A 26,255-nucleotide genomic window follows, 5' to 3' on the forward strand; every position below is an offset into this window, starting at 1 on the left:
TTCTAAAAAAATGTTTTTAATTAATTCTCATAATATTTTATGACCTTTTTCTCCTTAAAATACAATTTTATTCTCGTAATATTAAGAAATTATTCTTAAAATCTCAAAAAAACAAAAACAAACTTCAATTGGCCTTAATACTCTATCATTGACATGAGCATAAAAAACACTTCTTCTTAGTTCATAAAAACAACACAGGAGTGCTTTTTAGTTATCTTTCTTCAAACAAGAACAGTCCTTCATCACATCTACAAAGCAGGAAACCAATCGTGTGCAATACTGGACAACCTGCAAACAATGAAGTAGTCGAATGTTAATGTTTATGGAGTGTTTGTTTCTGCATTTATGGTAGACCTATGTCATAATGTTGTATGATATACTTATTTTGGATTACAGTTATTACTGGCTGGTTCGCAATTCCACATTTCTTCTTTATATTTCAATTAAAAGACTCAATTTAGGCCTTGGGAATGTCATTGGTTTGGAAAATGGAACTTCGAGGTGAGATAACTTTGATTTAAATAAATAATAACTCATATAAACCATAAAAATAACGTAATATAGCGTTGGACCTTTTTCTGTTGTACTTTACTGTTGTCCCATTACGCTTGGACTATCACAGGATAAACAACCCGAGTCTGACACAACACCATTCGTGGTGAGGCGAGTGGTCTTAACTAGCTAGACCTTTGACTTTATATAAAGATGGAAGACATAACAACGCCCCAAAAGTGAAGCCAAACCATCATCTTGATTGCCCCCTGGTGGCTTGACGCAGCATAGGTCAGAAATCCAACTTTTTCCATGTTCGCACATGGGACAAGGCGTCATTTTTGGCAGGAAGAAGTGGAGATGCATCCTCCATCTTTATATAGAGTCATTGGTTTAGACATGTCTGTAATTAAACCAACTGACATTAGAAGAGTGCACTGGTTTATATTTGGAGGAAGTTGTAGTGGTTTTGTACGCTAACTGATTAAATTGTGAATTAATCCTAATTGTCTTGTGCTGTACTAGATGCCAATCAGTTTTTCCACAGAAATGATTTAATCTATCGCGGTAACAGGGGCTCACATGCAGGCTAACCTGGGTCACTTGGTTCATAATGAAAAGTTTTAGTATGGCGAGCTGCCACAGTCGGGATAATTCATGGGAAACACTGGAATATGGAGCCCAGCAAAGCTTCACAACAAGTTGCATTGTTTTCATGAAAGAAACCTTCAACTGGAGAGATAGCATTTAGTTACAGAACCTAGCTTAACGCAGCTTTTTCTTTGGTCTCCATAAATCTAGTGGTTATGGAGATACATCACTGAACAATTTAGAATTGTGACATATTGGAAGTGGAAATGAAAAGTAAGGGGATCATCAGCCAATAGGATTCATCCCCTGGGAATAAGCACTGAATAAGTGTGCTAAATTTGTATCTATTCAGTTCAACAAATCCACCAACAGCTGCAGCAAGTGGGTCAAAAAACAAAATGTGACAGAGGAATATTGCGAACTACTTACTGGCTGAGATAACAAGAATTGAAATGATTAAGGAATAAAGTGGACGTTCAAAGAGTTTTGTTGTTAGTTATACTACAGTAGAGCTTCTCCCAGCACAGGGAGACTGGGCAGATTCCACCGACCAGCAGTGAAGAATTCGGGCAGCTCTGTGGGTGAAGCCTTTTCTCTGACATAAATACAGGTTTAGAAATGTGGGAACTAAAAGGATTTGCTTCCTTCATATTTTCCTACTTCTCCCAACTCTGGGAACTGATGAGTTTCTCTTCACGTGAATACTCAGATTTCCTTGAAATTAAGCATGTTTAAGAATACAAGCTTTACAACTACATTTTCCTGGATTTTACTCGACTCTTCATTTTTTTTAAAGCACTGTGGTGAGTTCACTTCACTTATATTTCATGCTTCTTGCAGTGAGTTTAGAGGTTTTAGTGACAAACACTGAAGTTATAGTCTTTAGTTGCATATCACAGTTGTTCCTCATGAATGAGACTGCTATAATTAAAAGAGTGAAAAGGCCTGTTATCATTACAATACTTTGGTTGCATACAAAGTTTGTACTTAGACCCTGTGGATAGTCAGGTAAGCAGGATGTGGAAGTATAGTGGAGACTTTATAGAATAACGTCCATATATTTTTAAATGAGTCAAAGTGTTAGGAGAATCAAGTTGTGACATTTTCAGAATCGTTATAATTTCATAAGAAAAAGTAACATTTCAAGATTAAAGCTACATTTTCACGGGATAAATACTCTGAGTAGTGATTTTAATGAATAAAATAAAATAAACTATGATGACTACTAATCTGTCATATCAGGCCTCAGTATGACTATGCTGAACAGAGAGCAGAACACACTTCACACTGCAACTACAGTGCTGCACACGTCATGTATGTAGAGCAAAAACAGTCATGTCAAAATAAATGAAATAATACAATGAACAGTCAATGAAAGTGCAAGTTTTGGCAGGAAACAGTCAGGGATACTTTAAACGTGTTAATGATGATTCCTGTCGTTTTCCTATTGGACCACAGAGTAGGTCTCATCCTTCACTGCTGAATAATAATTTGTTCATTACATAAACCACCCCTTTCGTTCCATTTACTCTTTTTTTCCAATGCTTTTTCTTCTTGTAATTATCTCCGCCTATATTCTTCCTCTCCTCTTCCAATTTCCCACCCACTTCTTAACCTCAATTTCTCTATTCATTCCCCTTAGACTGCACCCAACCTGTCCTCCTCCACCCGCACACACCTTCTCTTCCTTCTCCTCCTCCTCTCTAGGATCCAGCTTCCTGTTCCTGTCCCAGGGCCTCTAACAGGAGTCCCATGGGTGTCCTCTTCAAACCGATGCTTTCCAGTTTATTCTCCAGCTTGTTCTTGAGGCTCCGCAGTCTCATCGACGCATGGAGCAGAACCACTGTGAAGTAGCGATACAGACAGAGGGAAGAAGTTATGCACTCTGAATAGTTTAAGTTAAATGAGCTGAATCTTTTTAAACAAAAAATAGTTGATTCTGAGTGGTGACAACACAGTGAACTCAAATTACAAAACATTTTCTAAGGAGTGAACAATGCCCTCTATTTGCAACATATTTCAGTGTGTGTGTGTGTGTGTTTGTTCCTGTTGTCTTACTCATTATAGGGAAGGCTATGCCAAACAGGAAGACAGCCACGCCTCCCAGCACCAAAATTAAGAGGTAACTGGCCACCAGGACAGCCAACACACAGATCAACGGGTGGTTTCTACGGAAACGGCGAATGGGAGCTTGGTTCTCGGCAGCCCAGACAAAGCCAAGGAACAACAAGGAGACCACCACTGCCCCTACAAACAACTGGAAGGGTCGGAAATACCTGAGAGCAAAGACACATATGGGAGGTGATGGAAATATCTTTGACCTCAGAGTTATATCAAAACTTACTGGGACACACATCAACAAAACTGCCTTTCAGAGGCTGAGAGGAAGAATACAATTAATGGATCAATTAAACTTATTATTTACAGAAATGCAAGTCTACTCCACATAAGATGCATAGCATTTTGTTATTTTGACTTTAAATACAGCCAGAAAATGCTAGCATCCATTATTCGCCAGTGCGTTAATCACACTGATATTTTGTCCTGACTCTCAGGTGTCTAGGGTCGATGTCTGCACTGTATGAATGCGTGTGTGACTGGCTGAATGGTAAAACTGTACTGTGAAGTACTTTGAGCTATATAAATACAGACTACAGCTGTGATACCTGGGACCTATTGTGTCACTATAATCGCGATAGAAAAATGTCTCACTGTTTCATGTTTACACTGAAGTGTGTGAACACAGGGAATTTCCCTGATGTGGGCTCAATAAGGATTTATCTTATCTTAACACTTGAAGTGATCAACACTGTACAGTATAGCAGTGAGGACGGCAGGAGTTCCCTGAAGTGAATGGTCCTCTGACCGACAGTGGAAACAGATGATGAGGATCTGCAGCCTCCCTCTGTTTCCAACAGATCGAAACAAAAGAGGAAAAGTCAGTCTGGTCTTCATCAGACAAATAGACTTCTCTGATGTGTCAAACTGTAGGTGATGTTTAGTGTGTACTTCCAGTGTGTTGGCTCTGAGAGACAGAGCGAGAGGGGGAGACAGGGGGGGGTGCGGGAGGAGAGGGACACGTCAGAATAACACAACTCACCCCACGAGCAGCAGCAGGCCCAGCGCGGACAGGAAGTAGTTGCTCTGGTAGTAGAGCAGGTTGTTGATGATCCGGTTGTTCCAGCGGTCCAGGTCGCGAACATCTGGCAGCGCGAACCTCGCCGAGCTCAGGAGGAAATCATCCAGGCTCCGGAGGGGAGGCGGTCGCACGCCTTCCATCTTTACTCCAAGAAAAGAAACTGGGCTTCCCGGGATGCAACGCGGGGAGAAGGGGGCGGGGTCGTGTTGTGCGAGGGTGGGTACGTCACCCGATCAGTGACTGTGTGTGTGTGGGGGGGAGTGATCCATTCAGACTTTTTGACTCTGTTGAAGGATTATTTATTTTGTCTGAGAAATTTGACTGTTTAAAAGTTATTACACATTTTAAAGACGAGAACTAAAAGATCTCGTCATTACAAACTGCATGATTCTTTATGGTCACACCCAGAAATGTAGAATGACAGTTTCACAGAATTTCTATGTGAATTCAAAGAATATATCAGGACTCCATTTTTGGTCTTATAGACACTGAAAAAGTAACACAACGATCCAAATGTACAATGAACTTTTCAATAAGGAATAAGACACAGTTTCCTCTTTTTTTTCTATTCTTTTCTCGCCTTTATGTTTATTTTCAGCCAACAAATTTCAAAAGTAGTCATGGAACCTAATGAACTTCAGAAAGATGATTTCTAAGAGAAGGATTTTATTATTATTATTATTATTATCGTTATTATTATTATGGTTATGGTTATGATTTTGATTTTGATTTTGATTTTGATTTTGATTTTGATTATTATAGGTTGCATTTGGGGATTGGCCATCATTGATTGGCCATTTTCTAGGCGCGAAAGGAGAGAGAGCAGCAAAAGGCCAGGTTGGAAACAAACCTGTGGCTACTAATAATAATAAACATCCTTCTCTGTGAAATAATGTTACTGATGTTCATTAGGCTCCATGATTACTTTTAAAATGTGTTGGCTGAAGTAAGAAGACCTTGGATTATTGATTATAAAAAGACACTTGTTGTAAAAGACTTACAACAACCAATCTTTTTCTCTTTTTATTTAATAGTGGTATTCTACTGATTTTGTTTTTTCAAACAGAGTTGAGCTGACTGGTCTCGTGAAGGATAGTTATAAATAACAGTTGAATAATGTCTTTTTGGCTCTTCACCTATTGTCTGAGAAAATAACCCTTGATAATGTCACCAAGGTTATCTCAATGCAACGGGTTGAGACTTCAAACGTTTCAAGAGAAAGCTTTTTCTACCAAGTGGAACATCAAGCTTTGTCCGTGGTTGTCAGGTGGGAAGGAATTAGCAAAAAGAAAACTTCTGTCAAGTTGCATTATGACAAATTGGTTTGCAGCTTTACTCACAGTACACGAGTTCCCAGATATCAGGATATGTTATGTTCACACATCCAACAGGATTTGGCCACATGCGTCCCAGACCATCTCCAATTGTGGTGTGATTGATCGGATCTCAAGACCCATTGAGGATGCCCTGGGGTGCGTTCACACATGTCCTAGGCGGTTCTCCACTTGTGAGTGGATCACTCAGGACTATCTGCAGACTCAGTGAAGAGACGGGAAAAGGTCTGGAGACACCCTCTGGCTTAAAGAAGAAACGCAGGTTAGAAGGGAGAACATGGCTCTGGACAGAATTGAAACCAACCTTTCTTTCCATATAGTTCCACAGCTAGACCACTAAGCTATCACTTCACGATAAAGATGGCAAACTCAGTATTTGTAGATCTGTGATCACATAGGCATTCATCAAACACCTTATTGGCTTTAGAGATGTGACGTTGAATAGCCCTGGCGTTGTGACACATCAGATGAAATGTGATACTAGTGTCAGTCCATCAAAACTGGTGTTAAATTGACACTAATGTTTGATATGACTGGAATATCTGAAATATGATAATTGAACATAAAATTATAAAACAGCCTCACAGTTTCCACTGGCATTTCTCATGTCATTATCAAGACAGACACACCTACAAAACACATAAGACATTTTATTTACATAGCACACTTTACATAGAATTCAAAAGAGAGAAACAATAAAGATAAAAACATAACCTCATTAAACATTGAAGGCAATTCTCAAGAGCTGAGATTTGAAAGTGTGAAATGATTTGACTTGTTGACTGAGACTTTAACCTTTAGTGTTTTTTATAAAGAGTGGGTTGGTCAGTTCTTTGTGTGGTTCATGACTTTTTTGAAGAGGGTAGATTGGGTTAATGTTTGATTAATTAGTATTTGCCCACACTTTGTGTATGGGTGTATGTTGCATACAGTGTTATCCTACAGCCAACTTCATCCTGGTAGACTGAACACGATGTAGACTGAACATGAACTCTTCTCTTTTTCAATATAAATTTCTTAACAAAAACACCCTTTCACAAGAAAAGAGAGGATTAAAGCAGCTTGGTTTGGACCGACCCAATTTACAGATTCAGCAGCAGGCAAGTGATCGAGGACGAGCTCACACCTGCGGGGCTTCTCCTGCTCCTGTTCTCCGAAACAGAGTTGACTAACTGGATGTGGTGTCAGTAACGTCTTTCATTGCTTCCCCTGTTTGCTGTTTAAAAGTGTCGGCATGCAGGTACTGTGGAAAACGCTGGGGGTACGACATCTAAAACATCTCTCTGAAAAACCGGTCAACAAGAAAGTCTCCCCTGTCATTTAGACCAGTGGTTCTCAAATGGGGGTACGTGTACCCCTGGGGGTACATGAAGGCACTCCAGGGGGTACGTGAGATTTAAAAAAATATATATTTAAAATTAGCATCCATTCAAAAATCCTTTAAAAATAATTATTTAATAAATATTCAATGCAATATAAGTGTTTAATAAATCAGACACTGATGGCACAGCGCTGTGTATTACATCCTTTTTTCAACCAAAAATGCTTTGCGCTGGTTAGGGGGTACTTGACTGAAAAAATATTTCACAGGGGGTACATCACTGAAAAAAGGTTGAGAACCACTGATTTAGACAACGCAATGAGGCTACATTTTTTCGGCAGGCGTATCATTGCTCAGCAGCTCGATAAAGGCTGCAGGATTGGCATATTGTGTGTTGTGTTGTTTTTGTTGAGTCTGGCTTCAGTTTGTTTGCCCACCCCCCAACACTGCGTCGCCCCCCCCCCATAGATTCATAGATTTTATAGAATCTATCTGGTCATAGATTTTATGACCAGCCGCCACAGCTGAACACCATGTCGCCCCTGAGGAAGCAGTGACTTTTATTGTGAAAGGCCAGAGAGCCCGAGGAGGAGGAGGGGGAAGAGGAGGAAGAGTGTCGGGAGCGCGCTCGGCTGCACACTCCGTCCCGTGCTGCTCTCCGGTTGGCTGCTGGGTTAGCGGGAGCGCGGGCAGCAGAGATCTCGGAGTGACAGTCAGAGCTTCCACGTCAACACAGCGAGCAGCGGCGGCGATGGAGTCCTCGTCTCTGGTGAGCCTCTCCTCTCCGATCCCGGGGAGCTTTGCTTTGCCGGGGCGGAGGGGCGTCATGTCAGCGTCAGTGTCAGTGTGTTGGTGTGTGTAGGTGTGTGTATATACGCGTGTACATGTGAACTGTTTGTGTGAGCGTGCGGGACATTTGTTGCATCGTGACAGTTTCGGTGGTGAGCGACACACCGGAGGAAAAGAGGGGAGGTGGCTCAGCTGCAGGTTGTTTATATACACAAGGTTTGATTTCTCCTCATCGTTCATGTGAGTGGGATCCTCAGTGTTCCACTGTGGACGCACAGGCCTGATGTGACACACACACACACACACACACACACATTTTGATTTCATTCTGAGTGTAAAAATAGTACAGGTTGTCTGTGCTGGTTACACTGCGACAACTTATTAGGGTGTTTAGTTAACTCCATTACAATAGACTGGCTGCCACAAGTGGGTAACTGGCACAGCTGTTACACACCTATCCACACACACACACACACACACACACACTGAGAGAGCGAGCGAGCGAGAGAGAGAGAGAGAGAATCCCGTGCAGAGCTCAACAGGACAGCACATAAGCCAAAGCTCCAGATCCTGCAGGGATCACTTGTAGACAGACACCAGTGAGGAGACACGGTCGTGTGTGTTTGTGTGTTTGTGTGCGTGCGCGCGTGTGTGTGTGTGTGTGTGGTTAAAGCAGGTCTGTGTGTTTAAATGTCTGCTTGTGTTGAGCATGTGTGTGCACAGATCGGTTGACGTGTAGAGCAGAGTACGTGCCACGTCCACCATTCTCCTCCTCCTCTCTCTCTCTCTCTCTCTCTCTCTCTCTCTCTCTCTCTCTCTCTCTCTCTCTCTCTCATTTGCCTTGCGCACCATGTCTCTCAGCCTTGTTTGTATTTCCATGTCATTCTTTCTTTAAAGACTTAAATACATAACTTAACTTCATGAATTCATATGATGCAACATTCACTCCAGTGTACTTTTTACTTGAGTGTATTAGGTATTAGGGTACTGATACTACAGTTTAAATGTAAACACATAAGTATCGTCATCACAATGAACTTAAACTGTCAGCGGTACAAGTTGAGTCATTAGTATTTTTGCATGCGCCTTCATGGTTAATGAGATGGAGCTTATTTGAATTACTTTATTTTCTGTTAAAAGATTATTCTCTTCACAGTCATATTTCATCAGCTCATTGAGTGTTTTGAATGAAACATGTATTCAGCAAAGTAATTTGTAAGTGTAGTTGAGTTGAAGTATAAAACTAAATGAACTGCTCAAAGTATCCAATGTGCTTGGCTTTCCACCACTGGCATTTACCTGACTGTATAATAATATAACACTGTTAAAGGAGCCGTAATGTGCATAATGAGCCAATTTTACTTTGATGGATAATTAATTCAGGTCAAAACCAACTTTGTTTTAGAAGGTTCACCCTCATATCACTTTTGTTTCCCAGGTAGAAGAGAAGATTGACACAAGTGTGTAATCTTCAATCGATATGAGACTACAGCTAGCTTAGGAAGACTGGAGACACACATTTTTGCTAATTGTGAAAAGTAAGGAATTTCTTAAGTATACAGTGTCAGCTCCTTTAAATTCAACTTTCAGTGATATGGTTTTTTTTGATGGAACCTAAAAAAAGAGTCTGAAAATCTAATGTCGTATTTTTTATAGAGGTCATGAAACAACCCGCAGTCACTGCCAGTAATTCTGTATTATTACAGCATCTAAATGGCTAGAATGTCTTGAATATACAGTGTATCATGCCCATAATGTGGTATAAATGAAAATAGCAGTCTAGAAATACAGCCAAGGCCAAATTGCATGAGGCTGCAATCTTTTATGTATTTGTTCTTATTACGGGTAACAGACTCCAGTCTGCTAAACCAGTCTTCTGGTTTAGTCTAAATCCATGACCTATTTATACACGCACGCCAGACAAAATCTGTCATTATGTTTTAACCAAACAGACAGTTTTTAAATTTTTGGGAAATTAGCTGTCATGTTGATGCAGAGTGACTTACAATACTGAGTCAAATAAGCCCTCTCCCTCTACAGTAGACATTTAGTTTGTATATTTGCTGTTAAACTCATCATCTAATGTACAGAGCTGCTCCCCCAGGATCAGCAGGTGGTTGTGCTGGCAGTTTAAAAAACAAATATTTTCATCTTTGTCTTGTTCATGTATAGTGCATGTTAAGTGTCATTATTTCCAACAGGTTTGATCACACAAACTCTCATTCTCACAAAATCATTGTTACCTTCTTACTTCTACGAGGCTAGTTGAACGTATTGATGAAACTAGTTTGCTAACATACAAAGCACTTAGAGTGAAATATCTGACCTGACTGACACTTAATTTAAATTCTGTTTAACAAATAGAAAACGTTATTGTATGTAGGCCCCATCTCATAGGAGAAAAAAGTACATCTGCCCCCTTGAAGGTGAAGGTTTGAATTATCGCTTGATGACCCCTCAGTTGACAGATATTGTTGGGTAGTAGAGCATTTGTTCTTTTTCTCGTTTTTGCAAATGGTACAGCCAGCTGTTTAGCTTGGACTAATATGACTAACTTGGCTTGTTTTCTTATACTAGTGCAGCACACATTCTAAACCTGCCTTTTTGGAATGGGCTGTTTGCTTGGTCTGTGGTAAAAAACTGTCACTTTTCTATTGTTTGTCTACTGGATGTTGTGTGCAGACTCTTTGGGGCAGTCAGAAGACTTTGTGTTCATCCTACCTGGTTTATCTGCAGTGAAGCCGTTGTGCTCCCATGATCAACCTTTTGCACTGATGATATAGTGAATGTTTTTCATGAAATGAAACTGAATTTGCTTTATTACTGTTCATGTGTGTGGCTTATACAAGTTAGCATGTTTGACCTTTTCACACATTGCATGTCGGCTAGTTCAGAGCAGAGCAGAACAGTCGTCTGTTAAGCAATCGACACAATCTTCAGAACCTATTTCACAACTTTTCAAAATAAAAGCTCTGTAATTAAGTTCTTCATAAACTATTGCAGCAACAAAACAAACATTGTGCCCTTACTTTGAAGTAAAATTGCTAAAGAGGAAGTGACTTTAAATGTTGCTAACATGATGTAGATCTGCACCCATGACACCAATAAATGTCTGTGTTAATTGTAGTGCATTTCCTCAGCAAACTTTTGCAAAGCAATCTTTTTTTTGAATATTTTGGGGTTATTTAATTTCATTGTTTATCCTTTCTGAAGATTTCAACTATATTGCAAGAGCTTCATCAGCACATATACTTTGCCATTTGTCCTGGAATTGAAGTAATGTTCAGATTTCCCACCTTAAATGTGGCAACTTAGAAATAAAAAGTGTAACAGCTGTCCGTCTTCTAATACATCAGCAACGCACCAGTCTTAAGACAACCTGAATGATGATGGAAAATGGAATTGGATGTACTTCTAGATGTGTGGTTATGATCACCATTAATAGATTAATTAATTTACTACTTTCTTAATCAAAGCTCTTAAATACATCTTCCCTTCAAGTTCAGTTTATGTAACAGGTAATACTGTGGTAATATTGGAGTCTGGATGTTGTAAGTTTCTGGTCTAAGTTCTGTGATACACTCTGACTGTGAATCTATGCTAGTCAGTGCATAACAGAACTTTGTCCCGGGTCTGAAAACACTTCGCAAGGACGTACAGACGGATGGAGGAAAGAATAAATGAAGCGTGTGCAGGAGAATGGAAATGTGAAACCAGCCTGAACTAAAAACCAGAAGCATGTCAATATGGAAGAAACTGTGAATGCAGCCTGGTGTTAAGTGTATAAACTGGTTGGACTGGGCAGCGTGTTGTTTGATGTGTGGCCCAGAGTGAATACAAAGCAGGGCGTAGCTGGGAAATCAGGGTTTATCTGGACAATATAGGTTGATACGCCACTCTGACCAGGTGTGGGAGGACTGGCTGACTGTGGCATTATGTCCTAGATATCGGCCTGAAGTGACTCAGCAAAGCTGAAATATCTAAGATGGTCTGTCTTTTATTATTGCAGGAACCTTCCCTCTACACAGTGAAAGCTGTTTTCATTCTTGACAATGATGGCAACAGACTTCTGTCAAAGGTAAGGTTTAAGGACCATACCAGTGAACTCAAACACATTTACTGCAAATTACCAAAATTATATGTCATGACTGCTGAATTGTCTAGACTCTGATTGGCTGGAAGGTGTGGATTACATTTTAATAACCTGACACTCAAGGCCTTGCTATTTCTTTACCATTCTAAATTGATGAACTTGTATTATTAATGGGCCTCATTCACCAACCGTTCTTAAGAAGAAATCTTTTCTTAAAATCACAGTTTTATGAAGATTCTAACATTCAACAGTTTTCTTACCTGGGATTTGTTCTTATTTAAGAACAGAATCTAAGCTCACTTAAGAGCACTCTTATGCACACTTGACAACTGACATGCTAATGCAATTTAATCAATAAATAATATGATTTAAATTATAATATTTTTATTTTTTAATAGTTTACAGTTAATCTCAAGAAAGAAATGCATCACTTAAAAATGGAACTTAAGCATTATGACTTAAAATTACAAAAAGCTCTGGTATGGTCCCTACAAAATTGAGGATTACTCACACATCCTTGCAGTGCCATTTACTCGTAGCCCCAAAGGTTTGGAAACACTTGAAAGGAGCCAGAGTAACTTTACTCATATATGTTTCTGTTCCAGTATTATGACCCTGAGCTCTACCCCTCCATGAAAGAGCAGAAGAGCTTCGAGAAGAACATTTTCAACAAGACACACAAAGCAGACAGTAAGCTCCTCTCTGTGTTTTTCTGTTTCGGTGTCACTGGACACAACCATCCATCCAACTGTTCTCGGTGGCATGGGGGGGGATTTCCTATTTTAGAAATCAATCAACAGGCAAATGGCAATTAAAATAAAGTGAAAATTATGGCAGATCTGGCATTTGTACTTTTTGTATCTATAGTTTTGAACTGATAGGGAAAATGTATTGTGATTATCTTTAATTATCCGTCTTGAACTTGAATTTATGTTTCCTAAAAATAGAGGGGAGTTGATTAAAAGTTATGTTGTTAGCCCCAGTTGTTCCTGATCTCTGATCTTAAATATAACCACATGCAGACTTTGGATAATAAATTATACGAGAGCCTGTAAGTAATGTGATTAAATTGAAAAGTTGAAAACCTTCATACTCAGGCTATTTGTTAAGTATTTGGTTCGACTTTAGCCATTGCTTTAATTGCATATACTTAACTTATACTTAACTAAAAAGCAGCTCAGGAATAATTCCTTATTTGGGCAAAAAAACAACCTGTTTAGACCAAAGCTGAGGCCAGCATCTCCATCAGGTTAATAGAGCCAGAAGAACACAAACCAGCCACCGACAATGTCACCCTGGCCCAAACCCAGTCACACTAGGCCCATGGTCCTCAAGATAGGGGATTGTTTGCACCTATTCAACTATGTTACAACCAGCGAGCTAAAAAAGAAATGCAAAAATTGACATACTAGAAGAATAACTGTTTTGCCATTTTTCCTTTTAAAACCGGGCCTGATTAGAATGTTTAACACTGACACTCACACACATCTCCTGTGTCATCTGCTTCCATTCAACCATCTAGTGACCCATCAGTTTTACAGGATACGAGCCTAAAGCAGCTTTCACACAAGCCACTAAGGATCTAAACCATATTTGGTCATGGCCCATTGGTGGAGGTGTTAGCACAGTTCCTGAAAATCTACAGAAATAGTAACTTTGGATTTTCTTTTTAAATTTGTCTTTATATAACCTTTAAACCAAAATCCCCTTAATTTATCTATTCAGAGAAACCACACACTTTCTGAGGTGTTTCGTGCCAAGGTGAAGTGGGATTCTCATTTTCTCCCAGCTGATACCTGAGTCTTTACTCCAGGCCTCTTTATCACCAACCCACTTGGTCCCTCCTTTTGTCCAAAATTCCTCCTTCATTCTTGCTTTTCTCCTCTTTCTTCTACACCTGTCACACTATATACCCTCTCTCTCTCTCCCACCTCATCCTCCCTTTGTTTTGCTCTTCTGTGTGTGGCATTTCTTCACTCCCCGTTTTTCTCTCTCCTTTCCTTGTCTCCTTCTTTCTCTCTCTTCTTTTCTTTTCTTTCCAACTCAGTTTTTTCTCTCACTTACATCTTCTTCCTAAGTAAAAACAGAGGTTTGGGTCTTACCTTTCATCCCTAACCCATCCTTTTCTCCTTCTCTTTCTAGATGAGATAGCTTTCCTGGAGGGGATGACCATTGTCTATAAAGGCAGTATAGACCTCTTCTTCTATGTGGTGGGAAGTGCTCAGGAGAATGAGGTAGGGTCAGCTTAGTTCTCTCATTGCAACAATGAAGTTTTTTTCTGAAAATAATAATGATCTGAGACACTCTCTCAGAGGTCGTATCATGTCACTACAGACTAGCTGTATATATATATATATATATATATATAGCATGATCATTTTTGAAGGTGCCATTTTCTGATCATTCTTCTGAGAGATTTTCTCCAGACCTTTGTGATCCTGAAAATGTTCTCTCCACCACGAGATCAGGGGGACTTCCATGATAATTTAAGAGCCTGACACTGATGTTATATATACTGAAACTGAAAGAGAGGATTGGTTGTGGCGGCTTTCAGTTTTCAGCATAAAAAAGGAAAATAAAGAAGCTCTGATAACCCACTGTATGCTAACTGTCTTATATCATAGCAGAGAGACAAAGTTAGCAAGTGGCTATTGTGGAGTATGTAGCAGCTTAAGCTCTTTTCAGAGAACGAGTATTTTAACTAATGTTCATTAGAAGAACACGAAATGCTAATATTGCTCTAGGTCTGTTGCATGTGTACATAGGCAAGTGTTTTTTATGTTTTTGTGTTAAAGGGAATGCAACTGTTGTTTTTTAGTTTGTTCTGCTGACCTCATTTTCTAAACAAGCAAAAATTTGTTGGCAAACAGGTTTAACTTTTTTGAATTCTGCCCCCAAGTGGTCATAAAGAAACTCATGAAGGCAGCTTTAAAGTCAGAATTTTAACAAATCTTTCTTTTCCCCCTCTGCAGCTGATGCTGATGTCAGTGCTGAACTGCCTGTTTGACTCCCTCAGTCACATCCTCAGGTACGTTCACTCACAAAACCTTAAAAAAAGTCCAGCTCCTAACACAGAAATTCACAATGTTTGATATCCAGAATAGTTCTGACAACGACACTCAGTGCTCACCAATGCATTGTGCTTTTGTGATATTAGAGCTTTTATCCTGCGTGTAGCCTCGGCACCATCAGTGCTCATGGTAGTCCACCTACTCCTCCACACTAACACTACCAGAGCCCCTCTCAGAGAAATAATGAGTCTTCGTGTTGAGACGGATGTGAAATTCAACACTGGGATCGCTCAATGTGACCGCAGCATTAACAGCCAAAGCGTGGCTGATGTGGTTGCTACGGTAACCGATGCTGTAGCAATGCAGAGTGCGAGCGATGGAGACAATAAGTGATTATATTATCTTAGAGTATGAAAGGTGACAGAATAATGATGATAATAAGAAGATGTAAGTGTCACAATATAAAATCAATGAAGCTGTTGAACTTTACTTTAAGCATCAATAGTAAATGGTCTCTAAAGGCTGTTTAAGAATGTTTTATCATCATACTGGCCAGGTAGTGAAATTGGGGTGAAAACATGTATTTGTTTGTGCTGCAAATTAAAGTGAATCGAGAAATCCAACCACTTTATCATGTTTTATAACAGCCAGTATTTTTAATTCAGTGATGGTTTGATTATCAAAGAGGACAGGTGAGTGTGGGGGACCTGGAGCTGTTTAAAGGCATCTTTGACAGAAGGGAGAGTTGAAATCAATGTTATTAGTGATTTTATTTTATTTTATTAAGAAAATGAGAAACTATACAAAATATATTGACTAAGGAACAAAGAAAACAAACACAAACGCCCTGGATCCAGGGTAACGACTCCTAAAGGATCTAATTTGCGGTAAAAGAGAGGGAGTTGAGAGGCTTCCAACGCATGGCATCCCAGAACATATGAAGATTGCTACTAATTGCTGGGACAAAGAGTACAAGTAGGGTAACAAGCAATGTCATTAATTACTTTGACTTCTGAGGTATTATTTATACAGGATGGCTGTTTCCCCTGTTTCTGGTGTTTATGCTTAACTACCCTTAACTTCTATGACTCCAGCTTTGTAATTAAACTGTAGAACCGCGGTGCCCAAAATGTCTAACTGGTCTCTCTAAGTCAACATCATCATACGAGAAATAGCCGTTTAGAAGAATACTGAACTAGAAGTGAAAACATAATGATACTCATCGGGATGCAGACTGTTGTGGATGTGACCAATTGATTTGTTTTTTATCTGCAGGAAAAATGTGGAGCGGAGATGTTTACTGGATAACATGGAAGGAGTGTTCCTAGTTGTGGATGAAATTATTGATGGAGGGTAAGAGAAAATGTCTGCAATTACCGTCTGCAAGACATACGCTCTACAAAAACATTGTGACAATTTACCTTGTGTTCAAACTAGCCAACGTAAAAGCTAAGCTTGGATTTGTTTTTTTATCATAGATTGATCAGTTGATCATTTTTTAAAATATTTGTTCAGTTTATGTAATTCTACATCTGGGTCTGATTGGCTGCTTAATCTTGTTGTCAGGGTGATTCTGGAGAGTGACCCACAGCAGGTCCTACAGAAGGTCAACTACAAGGTAAGAAGACTATCAATTATTCTGACCTACCTGTCATATCCGTTGGCTTATTTATGTAAATCAATGCAAAATCAAATGAAATAGATTAGGACTAATTATTATATTATATAAAACATCAGAGCAGACTACATTAAGGCTCATATTGTAGCTTTTCTCTTTGGCTTCTTGCCTCCTCTTACCTGCTTTACCTTTCTCTCTCTCCTTCTCCCTGTCTTTTGTTCTGATTGGTGTCAGCTAATGTCAGAGCAAGCCTATGGCTTTGTCCTGTTTGATTACATCACTGGTAACCTAGAGGGACAGACAGACAAGGGCCAGCTGCAGTAGACAGACAGACAGAGGGTGAGAGAGAGAGTCAAAGAGGAAGATAGTGAAGTGAAGCGAGTGCATGAATGAATGAGAGTGCGACAGTGACAGGGGAGAGACCAAGGAGGAATGGGCGAGACAGATGAGGTAAATGCATGGTGAGAGAGCATGACGACTAACAGAGGGGTGCAAAAAAAACAGGCTGGCGACAGGATTTTGTATATTAAAACATTAACCAGCAGGTGGTGCTAGAGGAAAAGTCAAGAGAGCACAACATTCCTCAGGTCTTATCCTCTGGGGACCAGGAATACATGAAAATTGAATGGAAATATATTTAAAAGAGATATTTCAGTTTGTGGATCGACAGAGAGAGAACAACATTGTCCACTCTTGAACCACATCAGATAAATTGTTTAAAATTCTAAACTTCTAATAGTAGTGAGTAGTGATTGGCTACTAACCAGCACACTTTTAATAACACCAACTTACAGTATTTAATGGTGTTTGCGCTGTTGTGCTTGGGTATTTTGTGTGTGTGTGTGTGTGTGTGTGTGTGTGTGTGTGTGTGTGTGTGTGTGTGTGTGTGTGTGTGTGTGTGTGTGTGTGTGTGTGTGTGTGTGTGTGTGTGTGTGTGTGTGTGTGTATAAATAAAGTAGTTTGCATAAAGTAGTTTGCATTCTGTATGGTTTTTGCATTTCTTCTGTGCACCCAACGATGTCATTGTGTTTTGCAGGCGGATGAGAACCCATTATCTGAACATAGCGTTGCTCAGGTAAGACACACACAAACCTTTACTTTACACACCCGCAACAATGAATTAACTATGGAGTGGACTACTGTTTCTCGTTGCTATAAAGGTCTTATTATCACCCTTCTCCCAAGCAAATTAAAGTGATAGTTCAACGTTGCAGCCAAATACAATACAATTTAAATAACTGGGGAGTCCTTGTAACGTAATAAAACAACCGAAAAATGCCTCCATTCTGCTCCTGTGGTGTCATCCAAGTGTCCGTAAGCCCCGACATTCAAATTCAACTTGAAACGGCGTCATTTACATCAGGTTTTAGCCTGTCCTCTGATATCCTCCTCTGGAGCCGCGTTCACCTTCGCGCACACACCGCACAAGCTCGCGCCTCTATGCTCTCGCCCAAGGGTCACGTGATGACACCAGCAATACTCAGCAGTAACTGCAGCTGTGCAGTGATGCTAGCGGAAGTAGCGATGCTACTGCGCGCACCCTTGGGAATGTAAACGTGGTTCCAGAGGAGGATAACAGTGGACATTGTTTTTTTACATTTGAAGAAGTCCCCAGTTACTTAAATTGTATTGGATTTGGCTGCAACGTTGTTTACCCTTGAAACTCCATTTAACTGTGGCCCATGTCTTCAGATCGTGTTAATGTTGAGCCATTTGAATGCCACATTCATGAGGAGCTTCTACGGCCGATCAGACTTGTGTTTACTCTCTGTTTACTTAGTGTAGACCAGAGGATAAAAGACAAAAGCAGAAATGAATGAAATAATTGGGCAGGAGACCTTTAAAAGCACTTCACATGCAAACACCTAAATCCTGCAGCAGATGAACATGTGAACTCACCCTGTGGTTGCATACACTGCATGTTTGCTTCACTACTGTACAGCTTCTCACATCTGCCTCCCCGTGATGACATTAGCTTATAGCACGAGGGAGCTTAACTCTCACACGTTCTAACAAATCAAAGAAACAGACAAACAGAGCTGTTCTCACACAGAATAATTAGTAGCAGTTCAACATCTGTTTGCACATTAGCCAGGCTTCATGCTAACGCGTGTTAAGGTAGCAACTAGCATGGCTTCATTTGCAAAGCACTGTACAGCACTAATTGGCTCAATAGTTAATGAACTAATTGATGGGTTAATGAATAAATGTTTTTATTAACAGTCTCTCTAGCAGAGTTGCTCTCTCAGTACTGGACAGATATTAAAGTGCTTCACAGATCACTCTTCTGCCAAAACACATGAATTTACTCTGGATCTAGTACTGGTCATTGCTTGAATTAAAATGTTTTTCTGATGTCTGATTGTGTGCAAGGATCGGCATGTGCATGGACTTGGTGACATGGTGTGTGCGTGTGCGTGTGTGTGTGCATGTGTGTGTGTGTGTGTGTGTGTGCGCGCAAGCTTCTAAGCCTCTCTTTATCTGTTGCTTTAACCCTCACAGCACATAACAGAGAAACTGGCCTTGACCTCTAACGTAAGTTTCTACTAACATCCCCACGCTACACTTCAAAACGTGTCTATTGTAGTACAAGCATGAAATTACTCTGGACCGCTGCAGTGCCTGTCAAAGCTTTTTGAAGGTTGGGGTAATTTGTTCAGCTTTTCATTTAGTCCATATGTAGGTAAACATGTGATGACATGTCATTAACTTGTGGCAGATATGCAGCAATAAGGAAGCAGAAGGAGAAACACAGCTATAGAATAAAGTATAACATGACATACCATGTGCAGTTCCACACAGGGGCTGTGATGTCTATCATGTCATATGTACCAATGATACTCAGAGGTGTAGTTGTGTTTTTGCTGTACACTCACCTCTGTGTAGTTCCTTATATCCACTTGAAATGTACTCAAGTGTCATATTATATCTTAAATTACTAGACTGACAGTAAAATATTGGATTTTTTTTAGTGATGCATTAATGTGTAAGTAGCATTTTACTTTTCTAACTGGAGCTTAAAGTAATTTTAACAGTATATCATTTTTTATAAACTTTTATGTATGGAAAATCAAAATCTGTAAAGTAACTCCAAAGCTGTCAAGTAATGCGAAAATTTCCATATACTGTTGTGAAAAGATGAAGCACCAAGAAATGAAAAGTACAAGTAACAGATTTATTTCAGACTCTCTGAACAAGCAAGTAGTTTTATCCTCATTCATCCTCTTTGTTTTGTATGAGTGAAAACTTAAAAAGTGATTGTCAGTAGAGTGAATAACTCCACCAAGGTCCGACACTCCCCTTATGAAACACACTAATAAATTCAATACACCCAGATTTTTGTTTTGGATCTGCACCCAATTTCACACACTCGTAAATATCAGTCCTCTAAACATGCGTGATTTTGTAAAACATCGTATCTCACAATGTTAAAGAAAGAGGAAAACATGTTTCCTTCCTTCTGGTCCTGACCCATACTCCATCCCTCCACCAAGTTCCTTAGTAATGCTTCCAGGAGGTTCTGCATGATCCTGCTAACTAGGTGACAGACAGACAAACAAACAAACACTGTATGTAATAGAAAACAACATAATGTAGAACTGTAGGAAGCCTCAGACCTCAGCACTGCACACGTGCTGCAGAGTCAGAAGCAGGAGGCAGATTAGAGCAGCAGATAGAGCCTGTTACCTGAGCTCCAGGCGCCCCCTGCTGTCAGGATGAGGAGGCAGCAACACCCTTAGTGCTGAAAAGTCTGAGGACTGAACCAACAGTGGAAACAATGCTGCTGATGCAGAGATGATCATTTCTGGCTCTGTTATATTTTAAATTAACAGCCTCCACATAAAAATCCAATAAAAGGGAATTGAATTTAAGACCTTCAGATGAAAGAATGTAGTTGTTAAATGTTTGAAATAAACTGACGAAAAGAACACGTCTGTCTCCCTACAAATGTGGGAGAAATATAATGTATTTATTTGTTTACCAGTTTCACTTTTCAATAACCAGTCAACTGACTCTGGGTACTATTGGAAAAAAACACTTGAGAAATTAAGATTTGCACTTGATTTGATGAATTAAAAGCTATAATATTATTATTAAAATTCAACAGTGAGATTACTGACTGACTTCCAAAGAGAAAGGTTATTGTCATCATCTCACACTTACACTGTGTGTTGACAATGTTGACTGCTGACTATAAATTAACCCTTAATACAATTTCTACTCTGGTAAAGTTAATTTATTTATTATTTAAGGATTACAGTAATCGTAACTCATGACTGAAAGAGGCTGCATTTTTATAGTAATTAATCCCATCATATGCAGGCCTGTGTGTTAAGATGATGATTCATTGTCTAAGTTTTATTTATTATGTTCAGTAATTTAAACTTTTTGTTTGTTTGTAAAGTATCAACAGGTACTACATCATACTATCTACTGTGTCTGACCTCTAGTGTTTGAGTAGTGGTACTGCAACACTTCAGATAAATCACTGCACTGACTCCAAACATACATTTTATCTTCAACATGAATAAAACAACAAGTTAAACAACCTTTATGCAGTGTAAAGAATACAATAATTCAAAATACTCTACTGTTTAACTGTGAATAAACTCATTACAATCACATTCACAGGTACAGTTTATGCATTGTAGTCCATAGTGTATCAAAAGGTGTTTTCAAGCTGCTTTCTTTCCTGTTGCATCCTTAACCAAACTAATGAATACAGATCAATGAGATTTTCTCAATTCACACAGTAATCAAACACATGTTCCTCAGGGAATGCTTTTTCTAGTTTATATTTTAATGTATTATGTTTTTATTTTTATTGGGTGTTATGTGTTGTCCATGTGTTCTATTTTACTATCGTGCTCTGTTATATAACATTTTGTTCTTGCTTCGTGTCTCTAGGTTCTGCAGTCAGCCAAGGAGCAGATCAAATGGTCCATACTGAAATGACGTGGACCAGACAAATTTAGGATTCATATGATTTGTCCTTGAGAATATTTCTTGTCCCAAAGCTATTTTTGTAGTAACAGAGTAAAGGGAAGCTCATCACGAGCCTGTTGGGTAGTAGGCTGCTTTATATAAAAATTAACCAGTGCACTGGCATTTTGTTACATTGTGGGTGGTTAATGTAGTAGGTTTGAGAGTGATCATTGTCTATACACACGTGGAGATGTTATTTACATTTATACATGCTAAATGAATCCACCCTCTTCACACTAAAGTGTCTCAGTAATCAAAAGTAGAGTCTTTCCGGGCTTCTGCTTAGAACCGGGCAGCTGTCAAAGACTAAACTAATCGAACATACTGGAAGCTTTGTTTATTGCTTTTATTTTGGTGGAGCAGGATCTTCCAGTCTTAATCATTCACATGTTTGCATGTCGGTGATGTGCAAACATTTTCAGATTACACATCTCTAGCCCCAAAATGTTACATGTCCAACTGATCATGGAACACTTTTGTTACCAGCATCTACATAAACGACACAAGGCTGCGTCCTGTGAATTGTTACTGTTTGTGAGTCAGTATTTGATCTAAAGATTAAAATGAACAAGGATAATCTGGGAAATAAGAAGTAACACACCACGATGTTAAATTATGCACCCTGACAGGATTTGTGCACTAAACTGCTCAGTTTAATAAAGATGCAGATGTTCTGACTTTGTGAAGGCTCCTTAAACAACATTACTGTTTTGTAAAGTTTATTTAAAGACTGTAAATGAATGTAAAGATAATAACACTAAACAAATGACATTATGTGTTGGAGGCAGTATGTTACTGTTGCACTGTCAGAACCTATATTAAAACTTCCCTTTGAATAGAACTCCCACATGAAGATAAGTTCATATCTGCACATATAATGGATTTTATAATGAAAGGGACCTAAAACTAATGTATGTTTTTAGTCAAAAGTATTATAGATATTAAATATTTGAGTTGCTAAAAAGAAGAAATAGCCAAAGACAAAGTCATAATTTTGTTTACATTGGTATTAAAAGAAGCTGTTATTTTGTTAAGCTAATATTTGCGAGGCTGATAATAAAACTGTATATATGTGGTCGTTTCAAACTGTCTTTGTCTCCGACTTCATTTTATGTTTGGTTCTTTGTTTTTAATCCAATATGACCAAAATGTCAAAGCCAATGGTTGCTTCTGGTTTTATTACCTAAGGGAAATGAATCTCTGATCTAGGAAGATAAGCAGCAAAGCAAAAAACAACCAGCCCACTGTCTGCCTGTCTCTGCTGGTCGAGCCTGAGGCTCTTAATTTCAGGGTGGGTTGAGGATTTTGATTGATACACTCTCAACAACTAAATAATGGTATAAAATAAATCTCTGTAAAGACTGATATAAAACCATTTCTTCCATTAGGGCCTGTGGCTTCTTACCCAGGCTAACTAATCTAATGTTGCACATATGGCTGACATGATGCTGTAAATCATTTAACTTTTCTTTAAATACATATTGAAGCTTAGTTTTGGTTACAGAATGTGAAATAATAACACTTATTAGAGAATTATTAGAGTACAAGCAGATGGTGGAACGACACATGTTAGTGTAGAAACTAGACTCTGAGGCTACAAAGTTTATAGCCGACAATCTTTTGTTTTCCTTTTTATTATTTTTGTGACAACACTGAAAATAAATGGTGTGAAGAATTAATTTGTGCTGTGTAAACGTCCTATAGGGTGAGTCTTCATATCACAGCCGGCCGTTGTAGCAAAGCTCTGTCAAAAAAAAGCCAAGAATGAAAGAAGTATATGCTACTTAATGCCTCAGGGCTAAATTATGGATTTTAGGATGTCAATGTTTGTCAGTTGTCTGGTTGTCTATCCTGAGCAAAACAGCTATCGTCAAACTGTGTCATTGACAAAGATGCAGAAATACAGAATGAAGAAATGTTGAACTAGAGAGATAAATAAGTTAAGCTTTGTAGAATACATTTTAAGATATTTATTTTATAACATTTATTTCTTTCTTAATGTATTGATTTATGATGAGTTATTTATCTCAGCTTTCATATATCTGTATATTTAGTTTGATAACTGATGATCGAGTCAGTTTCCGGCCTCCACAGTTGACTTCCTTCAGTGAAGAAAGGCAGCAGACAAGTAAAGTCTGCTGCTGCAGGAGGCCATGATTGTGCGCTCAAGTAATCAATGAATAAGCCGCCTTGGAGAGAACTAATCGAATAATGAAGCATGCCCCTGTGAGCATGGATGACCAGTATTGACAGTGGTTACTTCATCAAACGGGTTGTCATGGAAATAAAGCCTCTCTCCTTTTCAGCAATCAGGACAAATATACAACCTGCAACACCTCTGATAGATAGACATGGTCAACAGCTGTCATGTTAGCACGCTCACTTATCTGTCATCCACACATTTGGTCGTCACTGTGGGTTAAACTGTCTTCTCAGTGAATTGGGATCAGAACGACGTCATGTACATCAATGGTAACACAACTTAAAGTGGAATTCATTTTCAGTATCATATGTTGGACTAGTTGTACTCACCAGGAACCAGGAAATGTCAGAAATCAAAGCATATTTCAGTCAGAAGAATAACTTTGCTTAGATATACAATATGCCTGCCCACATTACTGTTACATTACTATTACTGCCACTGTCTCTGCTCTTCCTTGCATGGCTCCCATTCATCTCTTTTTTTTGCATAAATACTTGATACACCTTTACATTTATGTTAGACACTGTCTTTTCTCATCAAAGTTGTAAATATTATTATTTTGTTGATGTGCTCTGTTACATTTGGTGTCTATTGCACCTCTGTCTGTCCTGTTTCTATGTTTCTTCCCTGATAAAAGGTTATTTTTGTTGTTTTTTGTAGATGATGTCACACCTAGTATGGGCTATACAAATGAAGTTTGATTGATTGATTAATTCAGTGACTCTAAAAAGTGCTCCAATCTGTTTGTTTGCCACAACAGTGGTAGGCTTACTGAACCAGGACCATAATGATTTTAAGAATAAATATATACTGCAGTTGAGTTAATGGAATAAAGATTGCTTAGGTGTGGACATGTTTACATGATAAATTGGGAATGCCCAGCAGTCTACCATGTTAAAGTTCTTTGTAACTCTCTGCAGTGTTATATAAACATGCATCATTTCTTCAAAACTGACTGTACCACACAACAATAACAGAGTGACCTCATCAGCATCATCGTCCTCATCATCATCATCATCTTCATCATCCCCATCATCATCATCCTCAACAGGTGGTTTGGTTTTCAGCAGTGCAGGTATGGGTTTTCAGACAGTAAACTCTGGGTTTTATCCTCATCCAGTTTGATATGGCAGTTGTCAAATCTGAGGTTTGTGTGTGTGTGTCTGTGTGTGTGTAAGTGTGTAAGTGTGTAAGTGTGTGTATGAAGGGATCACTTCCTTTCATTGAGAAGTCATGACCACAGCAGAAGGAAATGATATCATAAAAGTAGACAGTTTGACAGATCACCTGTCAGACAGCACAGGACTCAGGACTCCTTAAAGTTTGTGTTCACAGTCGTTTCTGTTCTTTCCACTTATGTCGTCAGTCGCTTGTTGACAAGAGACACGGGCTGAATGGAGACTCCTTCTCACTGCCATGACGTGTGTGTGCCTGCTTCACTGCCTGGTTTATATACCACACTAATAGAGTCACTCTCACTACCACTGGCCGGAGGGAATTTACATACAGCCGCTGATTGGTCAGGGTTTTGACAGTGATAAATTGGCCAGCCTCTGATTGGATAATTAACCTGTGATGTCAGTGAATGTGGGTTGGGCAAAAACAGGGAGAGAGACACCAAAGAGGAGAGAGAGAGAGAGAATATGGAAGGGAGAGTGGTATAGAGTGTGTATGTAAGAGAGAGAGTGGGCGGGATAGAAATGATACCCTGAAGGGCAGAGCCAAGGAGAGAGAGAGAGAGAGAGAGAGAGAGAGAGAGAATAGGAATATGGAGGGGAGAGAGACATAGAGTGTGAGTGGGAGAGAGTTAGTGGGTGGGATAAAATTGAGAAGAGAGAGAGAATGGGAATATGGAGGGGAGAGAGACATAGAGTGGGAGTGGAAGAGAGTTAGTGGGTGGGATAAAATTGAGAGAGAGAGAGAGAGAGAGAGAGAGAGAGAGAGAGAGAATGGGAATATGGAGGGGAGAGAGACATAGAGTGTGAGTGTGAGAGAAAGTAGGTGGGATAAAATTGGGGAGAGAGAGAGAGAGAGAGAGAGTAGGTGGGATAAAATTGAGGAGAGAGAGAGAGAGAGAGAGAGAGAGAGAGAGAGAGAGAGAGAGAGAGAGAGAGAGAGAGAGAGAGAGAGAGGTGTGTAACCATAGGCAAAGCTTTGTTTGTGTGTGTGTGTGTGTGTGTGTGTGTGTGTGTGTGTGTGTGTGTGTGTGTGTGTGTGTGTGTGTGTGTGTGTGTGTGTGTGTGTGTGTTGCTCTATCTTAATGTATGAGATCTAAAAAGCTGGGTTGGTTGAGTGAGAAAGGATAGATCTCTACTCAGTCTCTACACTGACGTTTTAACTTTCCATTTGGCTTCTGTCGCTCAATGTTCAGGTGATGTTTGAGCTGTGTGTCATTTTGGCTCGTCTCTGCACGGCCAAATGCTCTGCCTGCAAACCATCACCTTTAATCTGATGGGGAAATGTAATTATGTGCTTTTTCTACAGCAGGCTCCAGCTGGAAGCCTGGCTGTAAAAACTAATTAGCAGCAAGAAACGCCAAGCCTCTGACACCATAAGGAGTCAAGAGGCACTGCCAACAACAGCCAGACACCGCGGCCGCCAGAAACCTCCAGGGATCTCCAGAGAGACCGAGAGAAAATCTGAAGACCCCTGGGGACCCCCAGAAGGAGCCACAATAA

The 26,255-nt window shown here is 39.5% G+C and overlaps 2 protein-coding genes across 7 annotated transcripts; one reads left to right on the plus strand and one right to left on the minus strand.

Annotated features, from left to right (window-relative positions):
• Nucleotides 1-579: 579 nt before the first annotated feature.
• On the minus strand, nt 580-4,390 carry praf2 (PRA1 domain family, member 2). Its single transcript, XM_035181135.1, has 3 exons — nt 4,184-4,390; nt 3,142-3,359; nt 580-2,926 (listed from the first exon to the last, which is right to left on the minus strand). The coding sequence occupies exons 1-3, from the start codon at nt 4,360-4,362 to the stop codon at nt 2,787-2,789; spliced, it is 537 nt and encodes a 178-aa protein (XP_035037026.1). The 5' UTR covers nt 4,363-4,390; the 3' UTR covers nt 580-2,786.
• Nucleotides 4,391-7,491: 3,101 nt separating this feature from the next.
• copz2 (COPI coat complex subunit zeta 2) lies at nt 7,492-22,460 on the plus strand. Of its 6 annotated transcripts, none has more exons than XM_035180678.2 (10): nt 7,492-7,646; nt 11,676-11,744; nt 12,365-12,449; nt 13,902-13,993; nt 14,732-14,787; nt 16,046-16,123; nt 16,337-16,388; nt 17,425-17,463; nt 18,891-18,923; nt 21,297-22,460. In XM_035180678.2, the coding sequence occupies exons 1-10, from the start codon at nt 7,629-7,631 to the stop codon at nt 21,342-21,344; spliced, it is 570 nt and encodes a 189-aa protein (XP_035036569.1). In that variant the 5' UTR covers nt 7,492-7,628; the 3' UTR covers nt 21,345-22,460. The 6 variants fall into 6 exon arrangements, 4 of the variants coding, with proteins under 4 accessions (XP_035036569.1, XP_035036568.1, XP_035036566.1 ...); XR_004698573.2 differs by lacking the exon at nt 7,492-7,646 and adding an exon at nt 16,623-16,727 and having other exon boundaries at nt 11,637-11,744; XM_035180677.2 differs by lacking the exon at nt 18,891-18,923.
• Nucleotides 22,461-26,255: the final 3,795 nt, after the last annotated feature.

The sequence above is a fragment of the Hippoglossus stenolepis genome, chromosome 16, assembly GCF_022539355.2.
Source record: "Hippoglossus stenolepis isolate QCI-W04-F060 chromosome 16, HSTE1.2, whole genome shotgun sequence".
Classification (NCBI taxonomy): Eukaryota; Metazoa; Chordata; class Actinopteri; order Pleuronectiformes; family Pleuronectidae; genus Hippoglossus; species Hippoglossus stenolepis.

Coding starts and splice junctions, on each gene's coding strand:
- praf2 (XM_035181135.1), bottom strand. CDS start 4,362: ATGGAAGGCGTGCGACCGCCTCCCCTCCGGAGCCTGGATGATTTCCTC. Junction 3,360..4,183: donor GGCCTGCTGCTGCTCGTGGG/GTGAGTTGTGTT, acceptor CTTTGCTCTCAG/GTATTTCCGACCCTTCCAGT. Junction 2,927..3,141: donor CATAGCCTTCCCTATAATGA/GTAAGACAACAG, acceptor GCTACTTCACAG/TGGTTCTGCTCCATGCGTCG.
- copz2 (XM_035180675.2), top strand. CDS start 11,652: ATGGTCTGTCTTTTATTATTGCAGGAACCTTCCCTCTACACAGTGAAA. Junction 13,994..14,731: donor GAAGTGCTCAGGAGAATGAG/GTAGGGTCAGCT, acceptor CCCCCTCTGCAG/CTGATGCTGATGTCAGTGCT. Junction 16,389..17,424: donor TACAGAAGGTCAACTACAAG/GTAAGAAGACTA, acceptor TGTGTTTTGCAG/GCGGATGAGAACCCATTATC.